The 17,343-nt window shown below is 43.6% G+C and overlaps 1 protein-coding gene across 7 annotated transcripts in view; it reads right to left on the reverse strand.

The window, feature by feature from the left end:
• The window catches only part of LOC131911271 (cytidine monophosphate-N-acetylneuraminic acid hydroxylase), a 52,771-nt gene extending 35,920 nt beyond the window's left edge, over positions 1 to 16,851 (reverse strand). For 6 of the 7 annotated variants that reach the window (XR_009379316.1, XR_009379317.1, XM_059263257.1 and 3 more), the window contains exons 1-7: positions 16,613 to 16,851; positions 10,373 to 10,464; positions 8,222 to 8,331; positions 6,380 to 6,570; positions 1,646 to 1,793; positions 1,236 to 1,317; positions 128 to 265 (exon numbers count right to left, since the gene is read on the reverse strand). Coding sequence is in view for 5 of the 7 variants with exons in the window: in XM_059263257.1 (XP_059119240.1) it covers positions 128 to 265; positions 1,236 to 1,317; positions 1,646 to 1,793; positions 6,380 to 6,570; positions 8,222 to 8,331; positions 10,373 to 10,464; positions 16,613 to 16,848 (997 nt within the window). In the remaining 2 variants the exon portion in view is untranslated. The remainder of the gene's footprint in view (positions 1 to 127; positions 266 to 1,235; positions 1,318 to 1,645; positions 1,794 to 6,379; positions 6,571 to 8,221; positions 8,332 to 10,372; positions 10,465 to 16,612) is intronic. The other variant, XM_059263260.1, reaches the window with a different exon arrangement.
• Positions 16,852 to 17,343: the final 492 nt, after the last annotated feature.

Genomic DNA, 17,343 nt, shown 5'->3' on the forward strand with positions numbered 1-17,343 from the left:
GGCTTTCTAATTGAGTGCATGCTCCTTTGAGCAGGAACCATACGCCAATTATTCCTGTCCTTATTTCCACAGCATCCATCCAAGCATCATGCCTGATGCTCAGTAAAACTAGGATATAAATTATTACCGGTAAATTTTCCACCACTGAAAGTCATTGGAAAGCCTGATGCGCCCCCAGCAAAATCGCTCATCATTAGAGCAACTTTCTCAGGCAGCCTTCCCCCATTGGGTCTGGTGCAGTCCACTGTGTTGAGTATTTTATGACCTGTGGGAAAACAACATGAAGCCTCAAACACTCTGGTTGGAATGACCAAGCCAACAAGGTCTGTATAATATATAGTATATATAATCTATAATATACAGTGCAGTCTGTATAATCTGATAGAAGAAATTGTTATGTCCCCCAAAAACCCAAACAAACAACAGCAACAAAAACAAAAAACAAAGAGGAAGCTGTCAGAGTCTAAAGTTTTACAATATTCTGATTTCTAAGTAAGGCAGTTCATCCCTCTGGCTGGATGAGTTTTGGGTGCTCCGTGGATCATCAGCCTAATTTTACTGTGGATCACAGAATACTGCCCTGTCTCCAGATGTTGAAGCTATGGATCCAAGTCAACACAGATACCCTTATCTCTGGCAAATTCTATGTACAATTATGTTCCAAATGATTACTGGATAACTAAGGCCACGCCTCACTCGTGATGAAATTTTCTAGCGATAGTGTTTTGTGTTCTTTCATTTTGCTTGTTTTGCTCTGTTCTGCTTTGCTTTGCTCTTTAAGACATGGTCTTGTAGAGCCCAGGCTGGCCTGAACTGTTTCTCATAGGACAGCCCTGATTTCCTGTTCTTCCTGCTTCTGTCTACCTCCTGACTGCTGGGATCACAGGTGTGTACCACCATACCCAGCAATACGATGAAAGGGACTCACAACATACATTCAACAATAGATTAACGATAGCATTGAAACAATATAATAAATATTGGTTCCCTTGTGCTAAAAGCTATGTACCTGTCACGACAGACTCCTAAACACCGACAACTTTTCATCTGGGGAAAAAAAAAGAGAGAGAGAGAGAGAGATCTAAAGGGTTCATTTTCCTAAGACAGGAGCATAGTATACTGTGTTCTCCTAAATGGCAGCAGCAGATGAGCACAGGGTGAGACTTCAACAGCAGCCGTCCTCCTTCCTACCTGGCACCTCTCACTTCTCAGTGCTTACGAGGATAGAAAAGTACCTTTGTACTCCACGATAATGCACGTGTCCATCTCAGGATGAACGCCGTCCATCAGGATCATGAACCGGAGATTTTTATCTACCTGCAATCGACATAAAACAATTATGTAAGTCAGATAGGCCTTAGTTCAGTATTTGAGAAGGTTGTCATTTGGAAAGATTGGCAAATCAGACCAAAATTTAAAGGAAAAAAAAAAAACACTTTATCTGGAACTGGATTTACCAGCCTGTTTTATAAAGTTATATACATTTGCTAAAATGGAATGGAAATCTTTTAGCAAAGGCAGTTATGTCCAAAATTGAAGCTTAAATACAGGTTTTGTTTACTATGTTCCCATGTACAGATAATATAGGCCACTGTCTATACATTTAAATATCATCTCAGAAAGCATAATAAAACAGATCTCTAACCTGTTGCCACAGTCCAAATGGTACCACATTGATGTTAGTTAACCGGACACCGCTCTGGTCCAGATTCCAAAACACAGGCCTTTCTGTGTCGCCGACATAAATGGGAATGTCTGGCCGTTTCTGAGAAAGCTGCTTCAGAGTGGGGTAACTAGATCAGAGGGGTGGAAACAGTGAAATGTTTAAAAAAAAAATGGGACTCACTGGGAAGAGAACAAACAGCATGTTGACTGAAAAGGAAGGAGTTGGAAATTAGCCTTTCATGAGAGCTCGGAGATGGGTTCCTGCTCACACTCAGGGTAACATCTCAGGAGACATCACTTCATGGCCAGAACATACCACAAACCATGGATGGAATGGACATCAGTCAAGCGTGTGAGTCCAGTGTTTCACAGCAGCCTTGCTTTGAGTGGTGAGGCTGGGTGGGGTGGGGAACAGTGGGAGTCACAGAGAGAGAGTCATGCAGAAGTTGCTGCAAGATGAACATCTTCATGATTTTCCTAAGTAGCAACTCTCAGTAAAATAGAGGTCGCGGCACAGGACAGGAGGAGTCTGTGGTGGGTCACCACCATGTTTTCTAAAGGCAGAAAGCTACACTGACATTGTTTATCTTTTGGAGGACTCAAGTTACCAGAGTGGCCATACAATAAAATTTAATGGAGATGATAAACATTCAGCGTTCTAGTAATCTCAACTCTGTGTAACCAGTCGTCTAGGTCTTCTGAACTGCTTATAGACAGGAAGGCAATTTTCATTTCTATTGAGCATTCCTGACATAAGAAGATCTTTATGTAGCACTGTAGGGTATGGTAGAGGGATGAAGAAATGGCTCCATACCCATTCTATCACAGGTGTTTCCACATATTTTGATTATTTTTATGTTGTGGTTTGTTGTTGTTGTTTGTTTTTTTTTTGGGGGGGGTGTTTTATTTTGTTTTGGTTGAGATAGAATCTCATTGTGTAGCCCAAGCTGACCTAGAGTTCCTAAAATTCCTCCTGACTCAACCTCTTAAGTGCTAGGACTATGGGCATGAGCCACCATGCCCAGTGGTCATTTGATTTTTACTATATGCTCTGAGAATTTTGACTTCTTTTTTGGGGGAGGAGGATTGAGACAGGGTTTCTCTGTGTAGTTTTGGTGCCTGTCCTGGATCTTGCTCTGTAGACCAGGCTGGTCTCGAATTCACAGAGATCTGCCTGGCTCTGCCTTCCAAGTACTGGGATCAAAGGTGTGCGCCACCACCGCCCGGCCGAGAATTTTGATTTTATAAATGAGAAAACATGGTCATAAATGTATAAGTAATACAAACAATAAACTGGTGCTGAAACTTTGTTTTATTCTGACCAAACCTAGCACTGCTTCCTTCCATTAGAAGACAGTTTTTAACTAGCATCTGGACATGGTCCTACAAGCCTGTAATCTCCTACAGACAAATACATAAAAGAATCAGACTAGCATATGAAATGAAATATGTTACCATAAGCACAAACAAAATATGTATGTCACTATGTACCACTGTACTAATATAACATTCCCACACTGTAAAGAACTGCCCAAATAAGTAGGACCTATGAGTCGGGGAGGAGAAATGGGGAGGAAGTGGGTTTTCTTCTCTAAGCAAAAGATCTAAAAATTCCAGGATCATTTCAACCTGCCTTTAATCTCAGAGTTCAGAAAACAAATGTTGCATCATCAAGAAAATTAGGAAAAAATTACCCCCAAAGGGTTACTTGCTGCTTTATAGCTGGGGTGTATGAAAGAGCATGCCCCCACAGTCTTGACCATTTGAATGCTTGGTCCCTAGTTGGCAGCAGTTTGGGTAGGCTTAGGAGGTGTGGCCACAGAGGAAGTATGTCTCTAGGGCATTCTCTCGTCTTCATGCTCCTGGTTGAGCATGTTGCTGCACTAGCCACCAAACAGTCATCCCGTCACCCCTCCCAGGATGAACTCTCATACTCTGGAACTGTAAACTCAAACCAATTGTTTCTTCTATAAGTTTTTTTGATCACAGTGTTTTATCAAAACAACAGAAAGGTAACTAATAATACAGTGGTTTTCTAACTGATGATAATTCTTACCCTTATCTGCTAATATCATGTAACAATACTATACTGACGTTATGAAAACACATTTCTTTTAACACTATCTGCTACACCACACTGTTTTCTCCCTCGTTTTTCTAATCCAGGAAAGTTTTATTCAAAAAGTAAAGGTCAGAGGGTAGGATTGGGGTAAACGACCTCAGTGGTTATTAATTGACCAGGAAAGAATCAAAATGAGAAGGGTGCGCCAAGGAGATGGAGTGAAAGAGGAAAACTCACCAGTCTCGGTAGTTTGCCAGTGGCAAACACTCAGCTGATCGTTACACAGTGGGTGGTTAGGACCCTGTCCTTAGCGTGTAACAACATTGCCTCAGGAGACCCTGACACTGGCCCTCAACTGGCCCTTCAGGCCAAAGGCTAGAGAGTTATTTGACCAAATGACATTTAAAGTTCTTATTCCTACCCTATCCCTAATCCAGTGTTGTCCGATAGAATGCCTGTGGGAGCCCACCGAGGTTTCCTAGTGAGATCTGAGCTTGCTTTACCCAGCAGGACTGCATAAGAGGATGATTGGACCACCGGCCTGGGTACCAGGGGTTTGGAAGGGTCTGCACTTGGCTGCATCTAGTAAGGGGGAGGTCTTTTGCCTTGCCCATTGGCATTGTTATAAAAAGCCCTTTTGAATAAAATGTTGGGCCAGTGAATAAGGATCCAGGCCCTCCTGAGGCTATCCTGTGTTTCTGTCTTTCTCTCTCCCCTCTGTATTTCTATCTAAATCTCTTATCCCTCACTCCTTAAGAGTACCCAGGCAAAGATAGGGGCTGGTCCTCCACAAATGCCTCTCTTTAAGATCTGGGCAATTGTAAATGATGTGTAATGCAATCACATCATTTACATGCCACTGTCATTCTTATTTAATACAACAAGCTATACAAAATTATCAGCATACACGGCTGATACATATTACAAAAATGTATACCCAGGGCTTCCACAAGCCTCAGATTAGACAAGTTTAGTTCCAGGAACTGGTTAAGGACAAAAGTATTGCAACAAACGAGCAAAGCTTTTTTTGTAGTACTGTGGTCTCTCAAGGGGTTAGACAGTTAAGAAGTGAGGTATAAGCAGTTTGTTAATTACTAATTCAGTTCATTCAAAATTTGAACCATTCCCTTTGAACAATATATGTAAGTACAGTAATTTCTTCTAGTTCCACATCCTTTAGGGGTCAGCCAACCAACAATCAACATTTTAACATTATCAGGGACATTCTAGCAAAGTATATCCGGCATACACTTTATCATACAGGGTCCCAGAAGAAGAAAAGGTGAAAGAGCATTGCGGTCATTACTATGTTTAATATTAGTGACTAAGAAAAAGGGATCAGAAGCTTCCCCACAGCTTAAAAACTGACACAGCCCATAAGTAAACACAGTGAAGATACGACCTGCCTTCTTCTGACAATTCGTTCATTAAAAAAGAAGAGTTGTTTTTTTGCTGTTTTGTTTTTTGGTTTTTTTTTTGTTTTGTTTTTTGTTTTGTTTTGTTTTTTAAAGTGTGACTCCTGAATTGAAGGTTCTGCTTTCATCCTCCTTTCTGGTTGTCTGGATTCAGGACCTGTCCTATGGATTATTAGCACCATACCAGATTCACAGGAGTGCTGGCTGGGGCTGACTTGAAATTAGGCATTTGAGAACACTGTGACAATGGTACAAAGCAGGTCACAACAGTGAAGCATGGCGACTCTGGCACATGGAGGCTAAGACAGAAAGATCCAGACCATCCTGAGTACATAGCAAGGCGTTGCCTCAACCAACAACAAGCCAGGGCTTGGCAAACCAGAGCAAGAGCCGGATTTCTCCCTGATTCTTATATAACCTTACAAGATAGTGTACAAGATAAAGTAAGATAAAAGCAATAACATTTTATGACACATGGAAATTATATCCATCACTAAAGTTTTATTGGGACGTTAGTTCCTACTCTCATTTGTGACTTCCTGTGGCTCTCCTGGTTCAATATGTGTTCTGTGGCTTACAAAACCCAAAGTATTCAGTTGGTCATTTATAAAAAAAAGAGAACCTGTTTGTCATTTTTGAGGCAATATTGCTATGTAGCCCACACTGGCATTGAGTTCCTGGTCCTCCTGCCTCAGCTTTTCAAATGCTGAGAACACTGGCCCTTTACAAAAAAATATATGTTGGTTTGTGCTATAAATTTTGAACTAAAAGAAGGTCACTCTGATGGACTTTATGCCTGTTCATGTTCCAACTGGGACAAAGTAGAAGTCTGTAAGGGGTTATCAACCACCCTGCTTTCCATAATGACTCCTTCCTCATTGCTGTCGGTATAAACTGTGGAGCACTTTTAAAATTAGAATGGTGGTACATGTATAAAATGTACTTTTACTTCTCCTATTTTTCATAGTCCTAATGGGGCAAGTCAGAGTGGGCAGTGATTGCAGAAGAATCTAAAAGCCTTTTATAAGCAGGGTACAGTGGAACATGTCTATAGTCCTAGCATTTGGAAATCGAAGTATGAGGATCAACGGCATCCTCAGCTACATAGTGAGTTCAAGGCCAGCCTGAACTTCAGAAGAGCCTGTCTAAGAAACAAAGCAACAACCCAAAAGATCTCACTGATGCCTGTAGTTCAGCCATTGTGTTATCTCAGGAGTTGGGTACTTGGTTTCTTTACCTCAGGTGGTCTGAGTGCATGTGGCTGATGTAAATGAGATCTGCTTTGCACAGCCTCTCCAGCCAGTCAGATGGAGGCTCGTGGAGTAGCCACCATCCTCGGGCAAAAGCAGGGCCAGTTAACCAAGGGTCAAACACCATCCGCTTGTCTCCCAACTTGAGATCCATGCAGGCATGAGTGAGATATGTTATCTGTTAGAAGAGAGTGAGATTCCTGTTATGGTCTGGTCAGTGGCAAGGGAGTGCAAGGCTTGGGATGTTTCTCTGACAAGGTCAGGCCACCTCTGGCTCAGCTACAACTGCAGGCATGCACTGACAAAATACAACCCCGTCCACAGACTGGCAGAACAGAGCCTCTAGTGCCTGGTGTCCAATCAATGGATGCACCTGATTTTACGCTCCTGAAACCAGATCCTATGTGTTTAGCTATTGTCTGACCAATCTAAGCACTGTTTCCAAGGTAAGCTGTTAGAGATGTTAGGATAAGCACTGAGGGACTTAACATGCTAGTGTGTCTTCAAGGAGAGTTGATGACATGATTCCTGATTAGTTTGGTGGATCGGCACAGCTGGACAGACTGGACTGACATCAGGCTAACTGGGCTGTATGGTTTTCTGCTCTACATTACCTTCTTCCCACTCCTGCAGGGTGCCAAGGGCCTCTGAGAATGGGTATCAACAATGACTTCCAGACAGGCACAGGTAGTGGAATTCTGAACTCATCCCTCACCCTCTTGCTCCCCTCTGCCTGGCACACCCACTGATAAGAACACATGGAGGAACAGAGATAAGGTAACAGGAACTCCAGTGTGAAGAACCAGCTGTGAGACAAGGAACAGCCAGGAACCGAATTCCTTTTTATTGCTCCTGAGCAGTCTCATTCGTTTCAAACAAAGCAAAACCAAACAAAACCAACCAAACAAAAGACAAAAAGCTGTCCAAATGCACACAGCTTCCTAAACATACAGGGAAAAAATATGTGTGTGTGTGTGTGTGTGTGTGTGTGTGTGTGTGTGTGTATAAAATTTTGCTTGTTTGTCTACCCCAAACTTCTGAAGTATTTCTTCTAGAGGAACATGTTCTGAAGATAGAAAATGCAGAAAAGACTTGCAAAGATCTCAGGATGAGGTGAAAAAATATACAGTTTGTTATCTGCCACAGTGGGAATGCAGTTTATTCCCCAAATGTTTATGTACTTGGTACCAAGGGTGGGGATGTTGAGCGTGCATGGGATCTTTAAGAGGTGGAGCCTGCTGTAAGATAATTAATTCAATAGGGGCAGAGATTTTAGAAGAGCTCAATGTAGTTCTTGCAGGACCCCGGGATCTCAGGGTTGGCCAGTCCCCCAAGAACAGGTTTCCATGAGGGGACTGGCCCCTCCCTCCAGTCCTTGGTCTGCATGTGTGACATGCCACTGTCATGCACACTTCTGCCATTGTGAGCCCATCCATCACCAGAGCTGGGCACATGCAAACACCATGCTTTTGAAGCTCTCAAACTATGGGTTAAATTAACCTCTTTTCTTCATAAAGTACTTAGTTCCAAGCATTTTATCATCAAAGCACTGACTAATATTCCATCTTGTCCAAAAATGTTCAGATACTAAGTGTAGTGCCTGAACTTCTTCCAACAATTGGAGATGGCTCTTCATTGAAACCTCCTCTGAAACATCATTTTTGTAGGTCTGTGTGTGTATGTATGTGTGTGTGTGTGTGTGTGTGTGTGTATACAATTTCTCTCTCTACATATATGAATATAGTTGTGAACATATGCAAATATATGTATAAATGAAATATTAGTTTTATTTTGTTGTGAGGAATATTATAATTTTAATATTTCCTTACCTGTACTTCCCCAAAAGCCAACTCTTCAGGAGACCTGGGATCAGAGTCCCAAGGGTTAGGAGGATTCAGTTCTATAAGCAAAAGCCCATTGTTTCCATCCATTTCGACAACTAGAACCAAAGGGAAATAAGTCTGAGTAAGTGATAAAATGACGTTTTTGAAAGTATCACTGAAATAGAAACATACAGTCCAAGTACAGAGGGTCAAAATCACACAACAGAAGAGAACACTCACTGATCGCATAACACCTACCAAGACACCAGCTTCGGATGATGTCCACTTCCCTAGTCATTCTACACCTAAGCAACTCAAGAGATCTCAGGCATGCCGTACACATCCACACAACTGCAGCGGGATGGAATCAGTGAAAGAGAAAGGGTCAAGGTCCTGAGAGAGTGCACAGGAAGGAACTCCTAACCTGACCACAACAGCCAAAAGAAGTGGAACTAGGAAGTAGTTTCAAGTCACTCAAGCTGGACTTGAGAGGTGAGATGACTGACAGACACAAGATGAGTGACATGATGCAGAAGGACGCCAGCATAGGAAAGCTTAGAATTCATGAAGATCTATTACATGTCCACTCCAACTATGAGCCAAAAGAAACCTCTCCTCTCTTAAACTGCTCCTTGTCAGGAATTCGGTCACAACAATAAGAAAAGTAATTAAATAATTCCCAAGGACAAGGCCCAGTTTTCTTTTCTTGCAGTACGTTTGTCTGGTCTTGGTATCAAGGTATTACCACTGACCCAGGTGGTCTGAAGCAGAATCACACATAACCAAGTGAGCTCTATGCTAGACGGGTTCAATATTTGAAAAATACAATAATGATTCAATATTCAAAAACCAATGGGCTACATCACATTGACAGAAGGAGGGGGGAACTATATGGGCATCTCAATGAATACAGAAGAGATATTTGACAAAGTACAACATCCTTTTATGATTGAGAACATACTGTTAGGAGACAAAGAATAGCAAAGCAGGTCCTCAACCTGAAAAAGGACAGCTGAGAAACACGCAGCTGCCGTCACTGTGAGAGCAGAAACAGAGCCAGGAAGCTTTTGTCCTGCCATTTCTGCCTGGAGGCTTTCAATAAAGCAACTACACAAGAAAATAAAATAAAAGACACACAAATTAGAAACAAGTCAAGCTGTCTGTATCCATAGAGATCATGATCCTAAATACAAAACGTCTAATATATCTAACAAGGAATTATGGGATTAATGAGTGAGTTCAGGAAGCTTGTAGATACACGATTAATATGAAAGTCACTATTTCTATACATAGCAATGAGCAATCTTAAAATTATGTTTATAGGATGATCAAAAAGAATAAAATACTTATGAATGAATTTAATAGAAGTAGTACAAATTTTCCACAGAGCCATGGTAAGAAAAAACAGGATGGTACAAAAACAAACACATAAATCAATGGGTCAGAGTGAAGAACTCATATAAATCCACTTAGCTAGGGGCATTTCATTTTTTTACAAAGATGCCAAAAATATACATTAGAGAAAAGCAAATCTCTTTAATAAATCGTGCAGGTAAAACTGGATACTTACATATGCAAGAATGAAACCTGTCGCCACCTTTCACCCTAATGAAAATGAACCCAAAAGGATCAAATACCTTACTGCAGGATCTGAACCAGTGACTCTGCTAAGGGAAAGAGTAGGGGAAAGAGTTCAAAACATAGATGGGCAGGGTGTTAAGTTTCTGAACAGGACTCTAGTCTGTCAGGAAATAGCACCAACAATTGGCAAGTAGGACTTCATGACATTAACAAGCTTCTGCCCAGCAAATGGAGCAATTTGGTGAAGAAAGCCCACAGACTAGGAGACTACATTCGTTCACTAGACATCTGGCAGAGGACTCACACCTAGAATATACAAAGAACTAAAAAAGCTAAGCAGTGAGAAACCAAGGACCCACTCAACAAATGAGCTAGTGAAAGGAGGAGGCAATATTCCAAAGAAAAACAGTCAATACATGAGAAACTATCAATCAATCATGTAGATCTAACAGTTTCAAATCAGAACAGATCCAGAATTTGGAGACTGGAAGCCATCAGGACAAAGCTGCCAAAGTCTCCCCTCTCCCATCCCCCACCCCCACCCCCCTGTGGCAGCAAGTATGGGTGAGAGATTACCCAGCTCGTCCTGACAGAAGCTCCCTGGAGGGTTGATGTACTTCATGGTGCTCACATCTAACTTCCAGTTGTGCTTTGTGCATTTAACGGACCTGGGGGGCGGGGGGGGGGGGGGGATGATAGTCAGCTGTATGGCACAGTGAGGAGAGAGTTAGTTCTGATGGAGCATGATGGCAACTCATGACAGGGGAGTCAAAGCAATTGATGGAACGCAAAGTACTATAAACAGATGACATGGGGAAGCCGAAGAGATGCTGGCTAATCATCAAGCAATGGTTTTAAATGTGAAGTTCAAGTCTGTGTCAGGCAATGAGTGTTAGAGACAACAGAATGGTCTTCAGGGTAAGTAACTCCTCCCGGCCAGGGCTCAGACGATGATCATACGCAGGCTCTAGGGGAAGAAGGGAAGGCTGGCCAGCGACAAAGCAATGGCTGTACCCAGATAAGCAAGGTGATGAAGGGAGCCCATGCTCCTGTAGACAGCCTTTGTCCACAAACTGCTCAAGAGTCTGTTCTCCTAACAGCAAAGCAAGGTTCAGCGAGAACGTGGTCATACCTGTGTGTGACTTATCCCTCCGCAACCCTTCACCTCTAGTGTTCGACTAGTTCCAAATCCCAAAAAGACTTCCCTAGAGTTTAAGGTCTGAGAGTATGGTTACTGGATCAGATACAATATACTCAGACGAATATGAATTTCAGACCAAGTGAGTATATTTTCTTTTCTCTTTTTCTTTCTTTGATATTTCAAGACAGGGTTTCTCTATGTAGCTCTGGCTGTCCTGGAACTCTCTTTGTGGACCAGGCTGACCTTGAACTCACAGAGATCCACCTGCCTCTGTCTCCCAAGTGCTGGGATTAAAGGCCTGTGACACCACATCTGGCTAAAGGTGAGTATATTTTCAAATGCATGTCTCCCATGATATCTACACTATATACTAAAATTCATTTTTAATCAGTAATTATTTAAGTGAGTGTTCTACATTTCTATTTACTAATTTAATTCCATTTCAGAATAAGAGGCAGGCTATAGTTAACAGGAGACTTTTTAGAGGCGGTGCTATGCAATTTTTACTATTTGCTTGAACTTCCTTCCTTCCTTCCTTCCTTCCTTCCTTCCTTCCTTCCTTCCTTCCTTCTCTCTCTCTCTCTCTCTCTCTCTCTCTCTTCCTTTCATCGTTTCTTTCTTCTTTCATCCTTTCTTTTTTCCTTTAACTTTTTTGAGACAGGATCTCATGTAGACCAGGCTAGCCTTGACCTTACTATGTAGCTGAGGATGACCATGAACTCCTAATCTCTCTGCCTCCTCCTGAGTGCTTCGGTCACAGATGTGGTCCACCATGCGTAGCTCACTATGCCTGGCTCAGTTTTATTTTGGTTTTCTATTTTTCAGTCAGAATTGTATTCTTTAGCCCAAACTGGCACTAAACAAACAGAAATCCCCCTGTCTCAGTCTCCCAAGTACTGTGATCACAAGCATGAGCTACTATATTCAGTTCCCTTTTATCTCCCCAGAAAATCAAGCTTGTCAGACCTGGGGGTCCTCAATCAGAAGTAGGGAACAAACGGTTTCTCTCTTTATCTTCACAAATTCCTGCTGACATTCAAGAAGCAAAGAATTTTTTAACCAAGAAATGTCTCCTGCCAGAAACATTGTTTTTTTGAAGAAACTTAAAACATCTATTTTAACTTGTAAGCACATCATGCTGACACTTCCAAGCTCCATTATATCCAGAATTTTTAAATGTCCATTATTGGTCAGTCAGAAGGCACAGTCCATGGTTTGATTTAGGAAGGATTACGTTGTGGCCCTTCCTTTCTCAGGAATGAGTGGACAACAACCTCTAAAAATTAGGATGAGACATTCCAAATGGGACTGTAGGGCACACTAGAACCCAAGAGGGAAAGCTGGCAGCACCAAGTGTAGTTGGGTGACAGCTCGGTGGAAGGGGGGCAGGAGAAGGAGGGGGTGGGAAAGGGATAGGAGGGGACAAGAGAGAGAGAGAGAGAAGGGGACGGGGTGGGCACGAGGAGGACTCCCTCCACCCCACACACAGAAGCTATGAGAGCATGTTAGACGTAAGGACGTGAGATGTACAGCTTCTAAGATCTGCTGATCTTGGTTGGTGTCAGGAGGAAAACTGACTGAACAGCACATAGGGATGACTATGCTTGACTGTACCTTGGAAAAGATGCTTTTCTAGGATTGCTAACTGCACAGAGACCTGGAGCGGAAGGATGGAAGGCAGAGGCAAATGGGAGCCACCACAGGCATGCAGTTTAACTACTGACCAGTGAGCGCCACAAAGAATCAAGTGAGGAGTGCCCAGCCTCCCTGTGAGGCAGCAAAGAGAACAGCTCTGTGGGCTAAGGAACGACTCAGTGCGGGAAGGGCTTGCCACACAAGCAGGGGAACTTGAGTCTAACCCTGGCATTCCTGAGAAAGCTGGGAGTGACCGCATGCACCTACAACCAGCACCAGGAGAGTGGAGACAGGAAGTTCCCCTGGGGCTTCCTAGCCTGATATACTCTAACTGGTGAGAGGTCCAAGTTCAGTAAGAGACCCTCAAGAAAATCACATGTAGTGTGATTAAGAAAGAAACCTCCCGTCTATATCTGCTCCCCTACACACATGCACACACATACATGTGCATACATATTCACACAAAACGGAGCTAAGCTGCTGGCAAAGTGAAACTAAGATCAACCACCCTAAGGCTTTGCATAAGGCAAGCATGGTTAGTCTGTGGTAAGGAACTCACCATATTTAGGTGCTCACTGAACGTAGAAACAATCAGTTCTTCCCAATAATCTATGTATACAGACCACACAGGAAGTTCATGGCCCCACAGAATGGTAACAACGGTGAACATTTATTGGCTGTTCATCTTAGTCTCCAGGTGATGATCTTTTAAACACTTTCTGTAGGGTTTGAGTGAGTGGGTGATTCTTTCTACATGTGTGAATGTGTATATGCAGGTGTGCAAGCCAAAAGTCACTATCAGAAGTCTTTCTCAATTTCTTTTCCATTTACTTTTTTCTCCTTTTGAAATTTATTTTTAATAAGCCTTACTATTAAAAAAAATCTTGCAAATAAAAAAAAGCATCACACACCAAAGTTAATCAGGCCCAACGTCTGCACAACTTAATGAACTTCCACATAGTTAGAACTGACGCTCAGAGGAGAACGTGAAGCTTCAGTTGTACACTGTCAGTATTGACTGTATCATATGCATTTATCCACTACCTGAAGCAAAACATCCACGGCAGGATTAGAACGAGAGTAACAATTAGCTTCATACCCTCTTTCATAACATGTGCCCATCACATGCAGTTACTCCTTCCTCATGACTTCCACTTACCCCTTTTGAGACAGGGTCTCTCACCGAACTTGGAGCTCGTTGATTAAGCTAGACTGGCTGGCTAGAAAGCTCAGGGGCTCCTCCTGTCTCCCCAGAGGTTAGGGTGGCAGGCATACGCCACAGTGCCTGTTTTTTCACATAAACACTATGGATTTGAACATAGGTCCTCGTGCTTCAACAGCAAACATTTTACCCTCTCAGAAACCTGACATGGTAGGTGATATTGTCATTTCACAAATAAGCAGACTGAGGCTGAAGAAGGTTATGAGCTTGTTCAAGCTTCTTCCTGAGCTGGTGAGTGGTGAGGCAGGCGTCTAATGCAGGCAGGCAGGGAGAAGAGATCACACTGTAGCACTTGGCTTTAACACCCCCTAAGTGGTTAGCTATGTGTAGGAAGACAGAAAATGCAAAGTCTCCCAACGACAATCAACAAGAGAAAAAACCTCCATCTACCCTGAGTGCTGTACAAATGTACCAGAGATGGAAGGAAATAAGATTCCCTCAGAAGAAAGCCAAACAGCCCACTTGGACTATTCCCTGCAGTTTCTGACTACAGGTGCGGCAGAGACCAGCACTGGAAAGTCTAATAACATGTACATGTAATAGCGTGGACTGTGAAACTGTATGTGTAATCACACAAATCTATGGGTAGATGTGCGAATGTTCTAGATTTGGGAATTGTCCTCTGCACAATGATAGGAGGACATTCTTGGACTACTCCTCAGGCCCCTCTTGTGTGGTGGTATTGTGTTCCCCAAAATATTGTGTACCCTAATAAACTTATCTGGGGTCAGAGACAGAATAGCCACTAGATGCAAAGGCTAGAAAATCGTGGCACTCACACCTTTAATCCTAGCACTCCAGAGGTAGAAATCCCTCTGGATCTCTGTGAGTTCAAGGCCACATTGGAAACGGCCAGGCTTGGTGACACACGCCTTTAATCCCAGAAAGTGAGCCTTTAACCCCGCGGTGGTAGAAAGCAGAAAGGTTTATAAGGCGTGAGGACCAGAAACTAGAAGCATTTGGCTGGTTAAGCATTTGGCTGGTTAAGCTTTCAGGCTTCTAGCAGCACAGTTCAGCTGAGAGCCATTCACATATGAGAACACAGAGACTTCCAGTCTGAGGAAACAAGACCAGCTGAGAAGTTGGCCAGGTGAGGTTAGCTGTGGCTTGTTCTGTCTCTCTAATCTTCCAGTATTCACCCCAATACTTGGCTCCGGGTTTGTTTTATTAATAAAGATTCTTTAAGATTCATGCTAAACTCTTGTGGTGATGTTTTATTTGTGCACTCCAATAAAGCTTATCTGAGGATCAGAGGAAAAAGCCAGCCACTATATTAAACATAGAAGTCAGGCAATGGTAGCACGTGCCTTTAATCCTAGCATTTGGGAGGCAGAGGCAGGCAGATCTCTGTGAGTTCAAGGTCACACTGGGAACAGAGCCAAGTGTGGTGGTACAAGCCTTTAATCCCAGCGCTAGTTAACCATAGAGGTCTGGAGGTCTGTGCAGACAGACGGGAAGTGATAGAGCTGGGCGGAAAGAGAAAAGTGATGTAGCAGGGCGGAGAGAGGAAGTAAGAAGGCAGAGCACAGAAAGGCATATAGACGTGGGTATACAGGAAGTAGCTTTCTCCTTGCCTGAGGATTTCTAGCGGTAAGAACGTGGCTGGCTTCTTTCTGCTTCTCTGATCTCTCAGTTTTAACCCCAATATCTGGCTTTTTTTTTTTTTAATAAGACCGTTTAGCAATTCGTCTTACATCCTCTAGCAACAAACTATCCACACACAACCAGAGGAACAAGATCAATAACAGAAAGGAAGGAAAAGGCCCAACACCCAGGGACTCGGCCCACACAGACCAGGACAGGCTGCAGAGGCTCTGGAGCCGTGGTTCTCAACCTTCCTAATGCCGAGACACTTTAACACAGTTCCTCATGCTGTGGTGACCCCCAACCATAAAGTATTCCCTTGCTACTTCATAACTGTAATTTTGCTACTCTTATGAGTTGTAATGTAAATATCGGTGTTTTCCGATGGCCTCAGGTGACCCCTCCCCAAAGGGTCATGACTCACAGGTTGAGAACCACTGCTCTAAAGGGTTCCGCATTCATAAAGCTACTGGTGCCGGCAAAGCACACGGCCAGGAATTCTCTTTAGCTGTGCCAGATGGTTCTCCAAAGCCAAACAACTCTGTTGTAACGTTGCTGCTGCTCTGTGGGGAAGGAGGCTGGCAAAAGCATGAGTTCTTGGAAGGAAATAACCAAAACCACTCCGGTTTACGACGGGGACAGCTGGGGCTCCACCTCTCCTGTAAGCAGGGCTCTGCTGACCGAAAAATCCCATCTGCTTTCCAGCAAGGTTTGCAAAGGGCTCTCTGTCTGTCTTTCTGTCTCTCTGTCTGTCTCTCTCACTCTCGTGGGTGGTGTGTGTGTGTGTGTGTGTGTGTGTGTGTGTGTGTGTGTGTGATGTCCTGGGAGAAGGAAACTTCTATAAGACTTGAACCTTTGGTGACTGCAATACCACGTATGTGTGTGTCCACCCCTGCAATACCACATGTGTGTGTGTCCACCCCTGCAATACCACATACGTGTGTGCCCACCCCTCCAATTTGAACATTCCCACACATATACACATGCCCTAGAAGCTAAGTTACAGTAGCCTAGGACTGTCAAGTTCAGATAGAGTTCTTAGAAAGAGAGAAGAGAGAGGGAATCTCAGCAAAACAGAATTTGGGAGTCAGGAGACTGACCCAGTGAAACAAGAGGAAAGTGTTCAAGAAGCAGTTTGCTGAGTGGGTCATTTCAAATGTCTAGATGAGCATGTTTCCTGTCAAATCCAACTGCACACGGGGTCCTCGGCAAGAGAGCAAAGGACCCGCGGTACCTTCCGCCTAAGTCCTCGATGTCTTTCAGGAACAGGCCTCCTTGGTGCTTGCAGAGGTTCTTGCACGCCTTCAGGTGGTCCTTCTCCTTGTACAGGATGAACTCTTTGCCAGTAGCCTTATTTCGGAAAAAATTGATTCCTTCCTTGAGGTTGGCAGTTTCAGCAGGTGACAGAGACAGCAGGGTCTCCGCTGTCTGTCTGCTGTTGCGAGGAAGAGAGAGCATTGTGAGGAGCATTAGTGGGGCTGGGTTTGAAAGAATAAGCCTTCTGAGCTCACAGCTCAGAATTTCGTCTCCCCCAACCCATGCTCCCTCATAGTGCCCTTTCTCCACCCTTTAAATCCATGGAAGCGTGCATTCCACTTTCCTACGGAACTGAGCCCTCTCCCACTTGCCTGTCCATCGTTTGCCAGCTCCTGGGTATTTCAAAGCAATTGCTGCGGTTCTTTCCTCTTCTGTGGTTGTCTTGCTCACACCAGGAAGGTGAAGACAGGGCGGGCGTTCAACTGCCTGGAGAGAGAATGTTTACCCACTATTTCCGTTGATAGTGTTTCTTCTCCCACACCCCCGCCTCGTCTTAAAGCCTGGGTCTTTGGTTCAGCTTTTCCTGACTTCCCTTTTACATCTGGGCATCCCTCAGCCTCATAGGGAGTTCAGGTCCTCCAGGATCGCCATCCACTTATAGGTTCAGCTAGAACTTGCCCCTCCTTGGCCAAGCCTCCTGGAGCCATG

This window comes from Peromyscus eremicus, chromosome 5 (genome assembly GCF_949786415.1).
Source record: "Peromyscus eremicus chromosome 5, PerEre_H2_v1, whole genome shotgun sequence".
Lineage (NCBI taxonomy): Eukaryota > Metazoa > Chordata > Mammalia > Rodentia > Cricetidae > Peromyscus > Peromyscus eremicus.